The sequence below is a fragment of the Rhagoletis zephyria genome, unplaced genomic scaffold (assembly GCF_001687245.7).
Source record: "Rhagoletis zephyria isolate East Lansing unplaced genomic scaffold, Rhagoletis_zephyria_1.1 Rzeph_scaffold_00872, whole genome shotgun sequence".
NCBI lineage: Eukaryota > Metazoa > Arthropoda > Insecta > Diptera > Tephritidae > Rhagoletis > Rhagoletis zephyria.
Genome location: NW_016157956.1, coordinates 110120 through 126533, shown reverse-complemented (window position 1 = coordinate 126533; position 16414 = coordinate 110120). Strand labels below are relative to the sequence as shown.

Genomic DNA, 16414 nt, shown 5'->3' with positions numbered 1-16414 from the left:
AAAATAACACATAAAATGTTTAAAATAGAGTAAATGTAAGCCCCTAATGTTTACTATTTGTAGGAAATGTATTTTTAGTTTCAAAATTTTTGCAAATTTAAACATATCATGTGTACATTTTAAAGATCTCAAGTTCAAAATCAAATCCTGAACATTTTATACGTAGTATATATATCTATACAGATTCCTGTTGAAAAATAGATACTTTTCAGTAGTAGTTTTACACACACTTTTTAGAGTGTACAGGTACAAATGTAACATATTAATTACTATTTATTATACTTACTTTGCAAAGTACTTATGCATAAAAAATTTAATTTATAAATTGAAATTACTAATCTTTGATTTTATGAAATATAAAAATATATATACACGTATTCCAAGTCCTTAGGATGGGTTAAATTATGTATTTTTCTTGAAAATGTTTGGTTTTCTTACATATTATGAGATGGATACGTAAACAAAGAAAATTGGATACATTTGGATAAATTCTTGGCTTGGTCGGTGATACATTTTCTTGGGGCGGCGCGGCAACACTGGTCGCGAGTTGTTTCGGTGTGCGCATAGTCATTTAAAAATATAAAGTTTGATGACAACCGGGGTTTCTCAGTGGATATATAATTCATGTGAATTATAATTTGAAAGTATCTATTTAGCCAAGGAAAAAGCAAAGCAGTATACTTAAACCAGCACTTCCAGCAGATATTGACCTGGGTTTTCGCACAACTGTTCCTGTTTCATCGTTTCTTTTTAGGAAATTCTTATGTACCACCATATACATATGTATTATTTACACTAGTAACTATAAATAAATAAATATGTATGCATTTTTATGCTTAATATATGCAAATAAAAGAAGAAAGTAAACACTACAACCATCGAGAAAATTTTTATTTGTGCCAAACTGAAACTTTTTTCCAATAATAAACGATGAGCTGATTCAAGTCTACGGCAAGTTCACAAAATTAATTGAAAACTTGTATCAACCAAAGAATTGTTTATATTTGCTCAACAATGATTTTATTCAACTAACAATATTGTCCAATCAAGGTAGTCGTTTTGTAATTATTAACAAATATACATTTGTCCCAACTAGAAGTCTTAAGTAAATTGCAGACCTTCGTGAACTATATATTAATTTCGCCATATCCAACTATGCCACTTGATCTCTATAACCAAATCTTGGTTATTATAAATAAACCTTTTTCTGGGTGCACACCGTTTTGAACCAGTTCAGAGATAGTTCTGAAATATGTAGCTCGGAAATAGCGCCTTGCCAGACTGTCTCTAAATTTTGCTGAAGGGTAGCTACATATCGTCGCTGGAATAATGAAATAGTGTAACATGAAAAGTATAGTTTTGAGAAAAACTAATTGGAAGTTTTTATAAACCATTACAAACCATACGAATACAATTTCAGTTTTCGGGAATAAATTAGTGAGCCAAAGATATATTTAAGGAAACTAAAGATTTTTCTAATAGATTAAAGGATTGTCTATCCAATGGTACAATTATCGAATAATAGTGTATGTGGCATTTACACTGTTTCTTTATTCGAGCGACGATATATGAACGCACGCTGTTTGGTCTACTAATACGTATGCGTACGAACAACAGCGGAATTTTTTTTCTACCTAACATTCGCGAACGCGAATGATCTGGACTTGTTTTAAGAAGAAGAAGGAGAATCAATACACTCAGAAAAAGGTTAAGTTATAATTACCAAGATTTGGTTATAGTGACCAAGTGGCATAGTTGGTATTGGCGAAATAAATATGTATCTAGTTCACGAAAGTCTGCAATTTACTTGAGACTTCTAGTTGGGACAAATGTATATTTGTTAATAATTACAAAACGACTACCTTGAGTGGACAATATTGTTAGTTGAATAAAATCATTTTTGAGCAAATATAAACAATGCTTTGGTTGATACAAGTTTTCAATTAATTTTGTGAACTTGCCGTAGACTTGAATCAGCTAATCGTTTATTATTGGAAAAAAGGTTTCAGTTTGACACAAATAAAAATTTACTCGATGTTTGTTGTGTTTACTTTCTTCTTTTATTTGCATATATTAAGCATAAAAAATACGTACATATTTACATAAATAGTTACTAGTGTAAATAATGCATATGTATATGGTGGTAAGAATTTCCTAAAAAGAAATGATGAAACAGGAACAGTCGTGCGAAAACCCAGGTCAATATCTGCTGGAAGAGTACTGCTTTGCTTTTTCCTTGGCGAAATAGAAACATTCAAATTATAATTCACATGAATTATATGTATATCCACTGAAAAACCCCGGTTGGCATCAAACTTTATATTTTTAAATAACTTGCGCGCACTGAAACAACTCGCGGTGATCGAAAAACTGGAACTGAGATTGTGTGAGACTGTGCATTTGCTGAGAGAGCGCTCAGCATTATTTAGGGGTGGCTCACAAGCATTAATGTGTTCCACTCTCAAACCAAATCGTGGTTGCCTCAACTAAGATTTGGTAACTATGACTAGACCATGTGCTGAAAGAAAGCTTATCTGCATTAGCAGAGCTTAATAACATCCTTTTATGAACCATACGTTAAGTTGAATGAAATTTGTAGAAATATGCTTCAAAGAAATATTTATTAGTATTAACCAAACCCTGAATGATGAATATTACAAGCTTTAATATATTTAGTTATAATTTCCAACCCATGGTAATAGTTCCCAATCCTTGGTAACAGTTCCCAAATATGACGGCGAATACCACAGATGCTGGAACTATAAGCTTTACAACGATATAGGCACAGTTCAGTGGATTAAAATACAGCGGCTCCATTGGCTCAGCCACGTTGTTCGAATGGACAGAAACGCTCCAGCTCTGAAAATATACAATGAGGATCGCGATGCTGATAACAGAGAAAGGCCTCCTCTGCGTTGGAAAGACCAGGTTAAGAAGGAACTGGCATTTGCAATTGGCGTCAGTTGACACAGAAAACAACGACTGGCGTGCTATATTGGACTCGGCCAGAGTCACTTAGGCAATTATTTATTTATTCATGTTCCACTGTTAAAAATTCAGTAACTAAAGATCTTTAGTTGTCGAAACTAATCCTTTTTCTCAGTGAGATTGCAACTCGAGCAAGCCCTAGCTCAGCGACAAGACCTCTGACTCAAGCAACGCTGGTCGCGAGTTCAAATCGCGGTGGAGGCAGTTGTGAAATTTCAGATTTAATGAGTTTAAATTGTTTCGTGCCGCTTACAATATTTTTTTTTATAAAATATGTAACCACAGTATACAGTAATCCAAATAGGCAAAACAGAAAATGTAAATATGCTTATTTGACAATTTAATTGAATGTATTGGTTGATATTTTTTCACGGTTGTCGTTTTCTTTAACCCAAATGAAATGAATTTCAATATTTTCTTATAGTGAAAAATATTTTCAAGTCACATAAAATAAAACAACGAGAAAAACAAAATTCCAAGCAAATCGGGCTGGCAGCGTAAGCGATTATAACCGGATGCAGTTCCTACATAAGTCATATCGTGTTCCGAATACAAATTTGAGTGAATAACGGTGGGTTGACTTTGGAAAATGGTCCCATAAATTAGGGGGTAAAACAAGTATTACTTAAATTAAAGGTAGAACTCTCTAATTTTCAAATATACAACTCTTATAGTGGAGACCTCCAAAGTTTTAATAAAATATGTACACAAAGTTATATATCGACGTTCAAACAAATTTGTATGCACTTGTTCTGCCGCTTATTCTCATTTGAAAAGGATACTGTATGAGTTAATGCAAATAAAAAAGGTTTATGCAGATTAGCGAGGCCGTTTTTCAACCGTATAAAATGTATATACACATATGTATTCTTACATACATATTTATTAAAATATTCAGAATGACGAAATGACCTGTCAATAACCACGACCACCTCCCATGTAGTAATCAACAATATTTTTGTTTTATTATTTTTTTTATGAATTTCGCTGTCAAAATTTACATTTCAAATATATCAACAAACATTTGTGCGTACTTTTGCACCAGTCAAACCCTATGGGGTAATGACAAAAGAATCCTATACATGCACAATATTTCATGTATTAATTTTCAAATAAGCATATTGTCAATGGCTGGTTTACTGTATACCATGATACGAAAAAGAAGGTAGTTTCAATAAACAACTTTTGACGGATAATAAAATTTTTTGAAGTTTCATAATTTGTGAGTATTATCAACGGCCTTGCCACTTTGATAATATTAAAACAATAAATCGGAGTATTTTCTTTCCCATATTTATACCAATGTAATAACATTTCAAATCAAAAACCATTATCAGTACTTGGTACTGTTAAAGGAGACTTCATCGTAATGGTTCTCTTCATTTTGTAATAAAAACCACGCGCGCATTTTTCTGGTTTTTTTTTTAATGCCATCTTGCGATTTAAAAATCAAATTCTAAAGAATGTTCTTCCCAAATGAAACCTTTTTATATTTAGGTTCAAATTTGCTTTTAAATTTCTCATCAGATTTTGCAAAAAATTAGGCTTTTAGCATCATTAAATTTCACAAATTAATTTATGCAAAACACCTGAAGAAGGCTTGAACAGACCGCCCTCCGATAAACAGCTAACAGATCGTCGTTTAAAGTACAAAACCGTGTATCAACAAAATGCACAACTGCGTATGTGAGGTTGCATAAATTATTTAGAAGAGAGTAAAACACTCACATTTCAAAATGGTTATCTTTTTTACAAAGAAATCGCATTTCAGGACGAATGGATAAGGGTTGAGCCAAGAGCTTGTGTGAGCAAATCCAATTTTTGGAGAAAAATGTCAGTTACGCGGTTTTGCAGTTACACATTCTCATGCGTTCTGAAACCTAGTCGTCAACCCCATTTGCGAAATCATTTAGCCGGCATAATTTTCTAGTTCATCATATTCCACATCTTTGAATGTACTGATATAATCTCTGCTTAAAAAAATATATTTCTTCCAGTAATCAGGTAGCATGAATTTGATGAAATGCCATAATTTTATTAAAAGTCAAATGGTTAGCAACAACAACGAATGTCATTAAATGAAACTACCTTCTTTTTTGTATCATGCTGTATACTGTGTATGTAACAAACTTGGAATCTGTAAAAGAAAAGAAAAAAAGGAAAAAATATCAAAAAATCTAGTCTTAAAAAGGTTTTCTTATAAAAAAACAGTCTAAAACTGAACTGGTTAAAAACTAGTTGCAAAGTAATGCACTGGGCGACAATTGTCACTGCCAATGACATCGCCGTGTTAAACTGGAGAGTTGAAAGCATTGCTTGGGTATTGAGCTAGAACTAGTACTATCGGCAAAAGATTTTCTGCAGGGTATAAATGGCATCGATGCCTTCGCGAACGTTCACTGCTGTCCTTCTCGTTCATATGTAAGTGAATGTATGTAAATGATGCGTTAAACATTCGCGGAAAGTTGGTGTGGCTAGAGATCAGTGTTGCCACGGACAAATTTTTTTTCCTACCAAAACTTCCTACCAAACTCAACCAAAACCTACGAAAGTTTTATTTAAGTTTTTTATATTTTTTTATGTCAAGTTTATTAAAAATCTAGATAACACAACATTTAAACCACAGATGGTACGATAAAAACAAATTAACAAGGTATAACAATTCATTTTACTGTACAGACTTACACAAATGTTTGTCTCTTTACACATCTATCTATTGTGCTTAACCCTAATTGTAATCATTCCATGTTTAAAATTTTGGATGAAGAAGACAATCGTTCCCCAATGTGTATCAGTCTGCTATTTATGATACGTTGGCAGTCACATAGTATATGCTGTGAAGTTTCTTCCACTAGCTCACAAAAGGCTAGGAACCATGCAAGTGCATTTGGGCTCCACGCTTTGCGAGGCAGTCAGCTTTCGTTGCCTTCATACCCTTCATGTCCCGGAACCCACCACAGCGTTACGTTATTGTGGGCTTCCAAGTGGTCGGCAAACCTGCTGCTTTTTTAAAAGAGTCTAAGGCCTTTAACCTGCCTGACTATCCGAAATAATATTTAATTTGACCAGACTTTCTGGAATTTTGGTCAAAATACGCCTGCCCCATTACTCTCGTAATCCCTTTTTGATCCGTCGGTATACCATGCTTGGCACCTTTCGTCAATCATATTTACTATCACCTTGCAGCAGTCCCTTTCAGGAATTCTGACCTTGTAGGGTTTGTAGAAGGATAACTCGATATTAGCCAAGAATGGCTTTAGAAAGACCAATAGGTTAGTTTTGGTGATATTCTTCAAGGCTTGGTTGCAAAAATGTCTGGAGATACATAAATATTTAATATTTTTCGCAAATAACTATTATTGTCGCTGAACCTACCAAAATCCAAACTAGCCTACCAACCTACCAAATAGAAAAAAACCTACCAGGTTTGGTAGGAAAAGCCCATGTTTGGCAACACTGCTAGGGATACTATTCTATGCGAAGGCAATTTCGTTAATTGCATAAGATTTGCAGCGTTCGTTCGATTTTCAAAAATGAGGTGTCAAATGAAAGGCTTGGCCTCTAGATATGAAATAAGTTTTTATTTTTTTTTAATAGGATTGACAGCTTTTTAAAAATTAAAAAATCTGCACGGTTCGTTGGATTAAAAAAAATAAGGTGTCAAATGAAAGGGCTGTGCCTGAAGACATACAATAAGGATTTATTTTTTGAATAGAGTTGCCGCCCGTCTACAAAATTATAATAATTAAATCCTTCGCATTTTATGGTTACATTTTGCATTAAATATTATACGTACGTATGTATGTATACCTATATGTATAAAAATGACATTAATGTTACCAGTAATGATTTTTTGGAAATATTTTAGCCGTTGCCCCCTAAACTAGGGAATTACATATTAAATAAACGATAACAGTTTGCTATTAGTTTTAGGGTCTAAGAAACTCGAAAAAGTATAGTATGGTATATTTGTGCATCTTTTGTCAGCTTTCACATGACCAGGATGAGTAACATTGATGACAGCTTAACTAGCACCATATGAGTTTCAACCGTCCAGCTCTGCATCCCTTTTGCAGTAGTTCAGAGATAATTCTGAAATTTGTAGGGGGAACTCGCGCTTTTCCAGACTGTTCGTAAATTTTGCTGTACTGTACTGAACTGTCAAGCCACTCCAGGATCGGTTTATATAAAACAAAAAATTAACCAACAATTTTTTCCTGAAAGTGATTGGTGCAAGCAACAGGTGTATAAGTTATACTAGAGGCGATCACCGTAACCACTCTTAGGTTAGGTTGAAGTGGCTGCTAGGCCCAGAGGGCGCCAGCACACTTAGGCCCGATCAGGGCCCATTGTGATACCACATGGATCCAAAAACCCCTACTCCTTAAACCAGTTCGTGGAGTCTGCGAACCTTAGCAGCTGCCGTATTCCCAACTTAGCAGTTGCGCTTAGATCGTCTAGAAGACCTATACCTAGGAATTTCTGTCTTTTCCTGCCTAGTGCTGGGCACTCGCAGAGTAAGTGCCTTATTGATTCAGGCTCTTCTTCGTCGTGGCAGCTCCTGCAGTAGTCGTTGTGACTAGCCCCGAGGCGTTCTGCGTGCCTTCCTATCAGGATATGTCCTGTGAGCAGACCAATGGCCAGTGACATATCGCCTTTATTGAGAGTAAGAATTTCTCTCGATCTCCGTGCATCCCATTTTGGCCATGTAAGCTTCGTTGTATTACAGTTTTCAGTGCGATCCCATCTGGAGGCCGCTTCTTCAAGGAAGTTCTCCCTTAGTAAGAGCTTGCAGGAAGCGAGTGGCATACGCATCCTCTTCCAGGCTGGTGAAAGTGGAGAGGAGGTACCCGCCCTTGCAAGCTCGTCTGCCTTCTCATTTCCTGGTATGTCACTGTGCCCCGGTACCCATACCAGGTGCAAAGCGAACTGCTCTGCCATCACATTGAGTGATTTGCGGCAGTTGGCAACTGTTTCCGAATTTATAGTGACAGAGTCAAGCGCCATAAGGGCCGTCTGACCGTCTGAGTATATATATATTTCCGTAGTGGCGATAACAGCTAGTTTTAGGCTGTCAACGGCTTCTTGCATGGCTGCCAATTCGGCTTGAAAGACACTACAATGGTCAGGTAGTCGGAATGACCTTTTTATTCCCAATTTCTCCGAGTAGACGCCTCCTCCTACCCTATTTTCTAGTTTGGAGCCGTCCGTGTAGAATGGCATTTCTAAACCCCGGAACTCCTTCGAACCATGATTCTCTGCTAGGTAGCGTTACGCTATAACCTTTAGTGAAGGTGAGCCTTGGTACACAATAGCCCGTTGTACTCGGTAGTTGTCGGTTCCTCAGAATTGCAGTGTGACCACAGCGAGCCGCTTTCCAGCTTTTAAGCCCCTGTAGTCTTGGGGCTGCAAACGCAGCGTATTGTCGTCCTATAATATCTATGGGTATGATTTTAAGGATCGTATTCAATGCCATAGTAGGTGTTGTGCGGAGGCCACCATACCACTACCCCGTACAGAAGTATGGGCCTCACCACGGCGGTGTATATCCAGTGCACTAGCTTCGGGGTTAACCCCCATTTTCGGCCGATTGCCCTCCTGCAGCGTGGCCTTCCGCATCCGCTCTTCGGTGTTTTGAGTCCCACTTAATTTTCTATCTAGGACTATCTCTAGGTATTTAGCAGAATCGCTTAATTTTAGTGTGGTCTGGGCCAGCCTTGGTGTTATCAATGGGGGGATTTTGTACCTTCTCGTGAATAGTATAAGTTCTGTTTTGTTTGGGTTTACCCCTAACTCGTTATTTTTTGTTCAACTCTCGACTTCCATCAGTTTTACCTGCATAATGTCACATAAGGTCTGTGGAAATTTCCCACTTACTGTTAGTGCAAGATCATCCGCATACGCAGTTCGTTATCGTCGGAGCTGCCCCAGGTATGATGGTGGGCATTTTCATCACCTCCCAAAATTAGCGCCACCCTCGTGCTGGCCACTAGGTCCTTTATGCAGGTAGTTGGCCCCTCCTTGTCGTGCGCTAGGTACATGGATGCCATCTTAATTGGTCGTCCGTTTACACTTAGACTGCCCGCTGTTGTGTCCTCGTCGCTAAATTGTGGAAGAAATAGACACTTTAGTGTGATACTTATCAATATGCACGTCCTTGGTTTCCCCGTTGAGGCTCCACTTACCAGTCTGTAGCCCGGCGCTTTCAGCCCGCAAATGTTTTGACCCACCACCCAAGGTTCTTGGATTAGGACGATGTCGGCTGCCCCTTTAGCTGTTAGATGGAACAGCAGTGCAGCTGAAGCTGCTTTACAGTGGTGAAGGTTAATCTGCAATACGTTCACCATTTTGGCCGTTATCGCCCACGTCGCCTATTAGGGTGGAGTTGACCGCGTCTTCCGGCATGCCGAAGCATGCGTCCGACCCCCAGCGAAGACGTCGATTAGGCATAACCCCCGGTCAGGTTGTCCATCGGATCAACCTGCACGGATTCCCCCTCCATCTCCACGTCGCTGTTGGCCTCCTCCGGCTCTACCTCCGCGATCAGGTCCTTCGCTGCGTTTACGTCGTTGCTGTAGACCTTAATTTTGGCCATGTCACAGCTGTACCGTATCACCCCGCTCTTTTGCTCCAGCAACTCTATGTAGTCCTTATTAAGAAGCAGGACAACCTGCATCGTCGCTTTACCGCTTTCATTTATTTTCACCACCTTCCAATTTTCGGTAGGTAGATCCGGGTTGTAGAGCCTTATGGTATACAGGATCCTTTCGGGTTCCGCTGGCTTGCAAGGCAACCATGCTCTCGCTCTCGGTCGCACCGGTAGGTCCTTGAAGTCGACCGCCCTGAGCTTCGCACCAGGGTAGACTTCTCCAATGCCTGTGACTGTCTTATTATATATATCCGCCGATCTAGCATCCTCGCATGCTATAACCCGGATGTTATTTTGGAACCACCCCGCTCCCTTGCAGGTTGGCGGAGGTCCCGGATTCTCCAACATGATGGTGATAGCAATGTCGGCCATCGCGGGCTTAACCCACTTCCATTGCTGCCTCAGGGCTACGCTGTCTTCATCGCTCTCGTCAATGACGCCAAGCAGGATCTGCTCCTTGGCTACTTCAGCAAAAGAAGGCTCCTGCGTTCTGACCCTCTTTGCATTGTTGGCCGTATTTCCCCCCGATCTATTGCGCTTACTGGAGGGCGCCTGCGGCTATCTCTCCTCCGGCTTGCGGTAATCGGGCAGGACTGCCTTCGCCCAGTCGATTTCTGTGAGGATCTCTTTCACATACTCTGCCTTCGTCTTGCTACACAGGTCAGGCGTAGTGGTGAACCTTTGCAGGATTCGTGCAGCCATCTTCTTCTGTCGATAGCCCGCTTGAGCTGGTTCTGGCCTCTGGTCAGGCCTCGTGAAGGCCGTGGGTGTCGCGGGAGGACCGCCCGAGGCCTGCGCCCCAGATTCAGCCTTATCCCCGGCTGCAATCTGCATGCCAGGTTGGCTTCCACTGGTGCCAGGAGTTTCCCGGGGTGGACTCCTTTGAGCATCCCACCGCCGCTTTCCTTCTTTTTTGCAGGAGCTTTGCCCGGTTTCACCATTGGCCTTGGTTTCCCGCTGTTTGTCACCGCACTACGGCTGGTGGAGGTACTTTGCATCGCTTGAGCCCCTTCTTTAGTGGGCCGAGACCCTTCCGACGCCTTAAGGGGGCCGGTCCCTTTATTGTTTGTTTTTGTTGTTGTTGTTGCTGTTTTGTTGTTGTTGTTTTTTGATTTTTTTTCCATATTTGTTCCCACGGGCTGCGGAGAAAGGGGGGTCGTCCACCCGGGCAGAGATCCGCGATGCCCAGGTAAGGCCTACTTACATCCCCTGGGTGTGGCCGCCTCCCAGAGGGCTCCGTTCGCGACTGGGCTATTTAGGGGCCCCCAGCCTGGCCGATCCTCGGTACGGTGCGCGTGACCCCTTGATCCAGCCCCTTCAGACCTCCAAACCACGATCAAAAACCATTTCCATATGACTAAGCTATTAAGGAGTTTAGCACATGGCACTGATTCCTGATCCTAGCTGAGCACCATTCTGACATCGCACAGAAGCTGTAGTGCCCATTTCCAGTCGGCACCCTCGTGGAGGGTTCAGCCGGAGGATTTTTGCCGACCGTAACCACTCTTAAAAGATATACTGTGAGGATGCGTGCCTTCCTTTACAGCGCCTTCCTTTCCAGCGCCTTACGACACTGGCCGCTGACGTACGTCAGTGATGATACATTTTTCTCGTCCGATGTCAGGTGAAAAGTACCAAAATGGACTGCGAAAAATTAACTTATTGGGTGCAAAAACAAAAAAATTACATATAAAATCACATGTTTAGAGTATGTCAATTAAAATGTGTCAAAATATTTGATTGCTTACAAAATTCTAATGAAAACTAGATTTGTGTGTACAAATACGGTCGGCAAATAATCTCGTTAAGTGTGCGCATCAGTTCGGACGGTCAAATTGTTCAGCCGAAATTGGTCGGCCTATCGGATGCAATGTGCGCCTAGCGTTAGCCGGCAAGTAGCGTCTGCCCGTTTTCCCTGATTCAGCTTATTTTTTACAACGCTTTTATCAACTTGCAATGTTGTGTGTCCAGACACTCGCAATGATGTGTGTCCAGTCACTTGCAATGTTGTGTGTCCAGACAGCTATAAAACCTTTGCTTTGCAAAGTTCCTATAAACCTCGTCGGTTAAGAGGTAGATGTCACCCTATGCACTACGTATGCTACAGCGGAAATGGACGACACCCCATTTCTAAAAATGAAATTAATTGGTGCTCGCATGTACATTTGTATGTACATACATATCGTCGTTTAAAGTACAAAACCGCGTATCAACAAAATGCAAAGCCACGTATCGAGATAATGCAAAACCGCGTATGTGAATTATGTAAATTACTTCCTAGAGAGTAAAATCACCCATATTTCAAAATGGTTATCTTTTTGAAGTGAAACTTCTTTAGCGGCGGTTGGTTGGTTGGGAGTAAATGTGCAAATTCAACGGAAATTGCACACGGAAACTATGCAACGGCAATGGTTGGGTCAGAAACAAGTGCTTCCTGTGTGTATGCATATGGTATTCATTTAACTAAGATTTTCTAATAAAAGGTTAACGGAAATGATGCAACGGAAATGGTTGGGGCTGAAACAAGTGCCTCTTGTGTGTATGCATATGGTATTAATTTAACTATAATTTGCTGATAAAAGGTTAAAGAATAACACTTAGAAAGAGGCCAATACTAGAATGAAAGTAAAGGTGACTACGTACATAGATAAAGAAAAGGATAAATGCAAAGGCAAAAATAACAACAAAAACAAGGATGCGTAAAGATAAAGGCAAAAATGAAGGCCAAGGTAAATTTAAACACTTTACTTTAAGGGAATATGTATCTAGATAAAAAAAATGATAAACAGTAAAGTAAAGACAAACAGGAAGATGGGGATACCGGTAAAAGTAAAGATGAAAACGGGGAATGAAAGATTAAAATAAAGGTAATTTAAGGCGAAGGGATATATATGGAGAGACACAGAGACTCAATCTGGGAATTATTTTGGGATTTTAGAAGTTTTCGGAATTCTCGGGACTTATCGATATTTTTATCGACATTTTTATCTATTTTGTTATCGATATTTTTTATTGATTTGTTATCGATTTTGTAACCGATATTTTTAACTATTTTGTTTGCGATATTTTTTATAGATATTTTTATCGATTTTGTGAAGGATATTTATCGATTTTGTTATCGATATTTTTATCGATATTTTTAACTATTTTGTTAGCGATATTTTTATCGATTTTGTTATCGATTTTTTATCGATATTTATCGTTTTTTTAATAATATTTATCGATTTTGTTATCGATATTTTTCGATTTTGTTATCGATACTTATTGATTTTGTTATCGGTAATTATCGATTATTTATAGATATTTATGGATTTTGTTTTCGATATTTATCGATTTTGTTATCGTATTTATCGATTTTGTTAAGGATATTTTTATCGATTTTGTTATCGATATTTTTATCGATTTTGTTATGGATATTCTTTTCGAGTTTCTAGTAGATTTCGCTACTAATATTATTATCGTTTTCGCTATCGAAATTTTTATCGTTTTTGTTTTGGATATTTTTATCGGTTTTGTTATCGATATTTTATTGGATGTTACTATTGATTTTGTTATAGATAGAGTATAAAGATAAAAATTGAGATAATGAACAAGAAATTTTTAAGCAAAAAACATAACCGACTTCAATTCTCATATAAAAATATATATATGTATTTCATGATCCAATGATTGGACTTAAACCGGATTAGTATGGGACCACCTCTGAGACACTACCTTTCCGATGCAAAAAAAATTATCGAAATCGGTCGACGCGATCCAAAGTTATGCGGTAACATACATACAAAAAAAATATATTCCGACGAACTGATAACCTCCTCCTTTTTTGGAAGTCGGTTAAAAACAGAATAATATAAATGTAATTAGAACGAACAGAGGTAGAGGTAGGGATCTAGATAGAAAAATGACAAAAAATATAACCTTAAGCAAAATCAGATGTATGTATATATGTACATATGTATGTATGTTTGTAGGTATATTGGTTATGACAGAAAATAGATATGTATGCAACGTAAGTTTCACTTCTCCAGTGCGGCCCAGGCGCACTTACTTTTTTTATAAAGCAATCGCATTTCTGGCTGGTATATCTCAGGACGAATGGATAAGGATTGAGCCCAGAGCTTGTATGAGCAAATCAAATTTTTGGCAGCAAATGTCAGTTACGCGGTTTTGCAGAATGACGATACGCGGTTTTGTACTTTAAACGACGGTATGTGTATGCATGTGTGTGTACCAATCTATTAATATTGTTGAATTATTTTAATATCTATTGCAAAATTTTATACAGACAAGACTATGAAGTAGAAAATAAATAAAATAAAAAAACCTTTTTAATATACAACGCTTTTATAAATGGACTAAAAAGTAGAAAATAATATTTCTCAGTCCCATTGGATTTGAAATTTTAGCAAAAATCAGTGTAAACAATTTATGAGATTGAAAATGAAAAGTGTGGGGCGCACGTATAGACTTGAATTGATATGAGAAGTAATATATGTATGTATGTATGCACATATGTGGGTATATGAAAAACGATCGCTTAAAATCGATCTCAAATTTTGTACTTGCGCTGCAGAAATTTTAGGTCTATGTTATGTAGTTTGACTATTATCAATTAAATCAAATTCTTTGTATTGCATGCGCTTCACGTTTTTCGTGTTCAATCTCATAAATAGTTTATAATAACTTTTGCTAAAATTTCAAAATCCAAAGTTATCAAAACAAATTCTATGGGACTGAGAAATATTATTTTCTACTTTTTAGTCCATTTATAAAAGCGTTGTATATTAAAAAGTTTTTTTTATATTATTTATTTTCTACTTTTTAGTCCTGTCTGAATAAAATTTTGCAATAGATATTAAAATAATTCAACGATATTAATAGAAAGGTGCACACACATGCATTTACATATGTATGTACATACAAACGAGCACCAATTAATTTTNTTTATTTATTTTAAGGAAATAGTACAACGATACGATTTCATTTTCTTTTCCTTTTTGCTTCTACAAACAGTACATTTCCGCACAATTATATATATTTTATTTTGCTTTTAAACTTAAAATTTATTGTTGTAAAATTTGGATAGGTACTGCACAGCTCCTGATTTTTTATTGTTTTCAAACGCCATTCTGGGTATGTAGTTTGCTTCTTCTACCATTATAGATCTGCACTCTAATGTTGGCGGATGTACTTTCAACGTACTACCAATATAGAAGTAGTAAATATGTATATGAATAAAAGGTTTGCTCACTAGTGAGATTAGCAGGGAACGGATTTTATGGAAATTGCCTTTTTTCTGCTAAAGAAATAGAGTATATTCGATTAAGAATGTCCACGGTTTAGCTTTCCTGATTGCATATATACACATTTGATGTTGCCTTTTTTAAGATATTTGCTTTTTTTTTGCCTATTGTACCTTTAAAAAAGTTATTATAGCGAGGAAAAAGCGCTTATTCCTGATAATATAAAAGTTTCAAACGTTCCATATTTAAGTTGGGCGCCACTGGTATCAAGTCACGTCGAGCGCACGTTTAATCCGGTAACTTGCCATTGCCTGTTGAATGGCGACTGTTGTCAGAAAAAACATCCAAGTTAATGGAACCAGGAAATGACCTTTAGTTTGGACTGAATTTTTTATATTTTTTACGCCTATTCAAGAAAGCAGCAGCACCTCCTAACATTTAAATTAATAAGGAACCTTTTAAAAAAAGAATAATCGAAATCGGGTGAGATTTGAAGAGTAGGCCGTTTTTTGTCACAAGGATTTTTCCCATTATGTGCCCGTGGATAATACGCTCAAATAAGACACATTAAAAAGGGAAATAAAATTCGGTCGGAAAGAAAAGTTCTTTACGTTCCTTTAGTTCATAATAATAATAATATTTAACCGCTTAAATATAAGCGTAACGGCAACGCTGGACACAGCTGCAAATTAGAAAATAAAAACAAAAATGTTTACGCCTTGTCGCTTATACGAAAATATTTGAATTGGTGGAAAACAGAATAAATTCGACCGCCGAGCAAGAAATATTGATTTTTATTCATTTTAATCGGCCTCTACCATAGAATTTTTATGCATACAAAGTCCAGAAATCTAAATTCAAAATTCAAACAAAAATTTGGTGCTTTTTTCGAGAAAAAACCGCGATTTTTATTGGGTTTTTGTCCTTTTCTAATTCAAAACTTGGCAACACTGATTAGAGTTTTGACACTCCCTTACAGAAGGTTGCTCACAGACACAAACCTATACACAGTGCCTTGCTCAGGGAGCCGATTTTGAGAAGAGGTAGCGAGAAAACTGTTTTCTGTGCAAACCTTTTATTATTGAATCATGGGCGAAACCCGGAGTTATAGTCTGGTTCAAAAATTTTCGAATGTCTGTTGTGCTGCAGCCATATATGTAACAACCCTATATTGGCAGTAACAGCTAGTACCGTCCGAAAACATTACACTACAGATATATAAATTCGACATTTGGGATCTAGTTCGCTTTGCACCCCGCTTTCTATAGTTCCAGTTATAAAATCGAGAGACAAAAAAAGTAGCAAGATGTTTTCAAACAGAGTCTTTTGGTCTTACCATTGTAGTTTTTTTAATTATTTGCAAAGAAACGTGTTTTCAATCTGAAATCAAATTTGTTTGAATGAATGTAAATCAAATTGAGCATTTGAAAACACGTTTTCATACCTTTGGCTGTAGCTGAGTTGGAGAGGCGTTTGCTTTTATTGTTTAGATTCCAGAAGATCCCATGATGTTAAAATGTTAACACAAATATTT

The 16414-nt window shown here is 37.6% G+C and overlaps 2 protein-coding genes across 2 annotated transcripts; both read right to left on the bottom strand.

Moving 5' to 3' along the window:
• Positions 1–7365: 7365 nt before the first annotated feature.
• On the bottom strand, positions 7366–8211 carry LOC108361872 (uncharacterized). The gene has a single exon (XM_017614633.1). It carries the CDS (start codon positions 8209–8211, stop codon positions 7366–7368), a length of 846 nt encoding a protein of 281 aa, XP_017470122.1.
• A 1219-nt stretch (positions 8212–9430) lies between these two features.
• Positions 9431–10009, bottom strand: LOC108361871 (uncharacterized). Its single transcript, XM_017614632.1, has one exon. It carries the CDS (start codon positions 10007–10009, stop codon positions 9431–9433), a length of 579 nt encoding a protein of 192 aa, XP_017470121.1.
• Positions 10010–16414: the final 6405 nt, after the last annotated feature.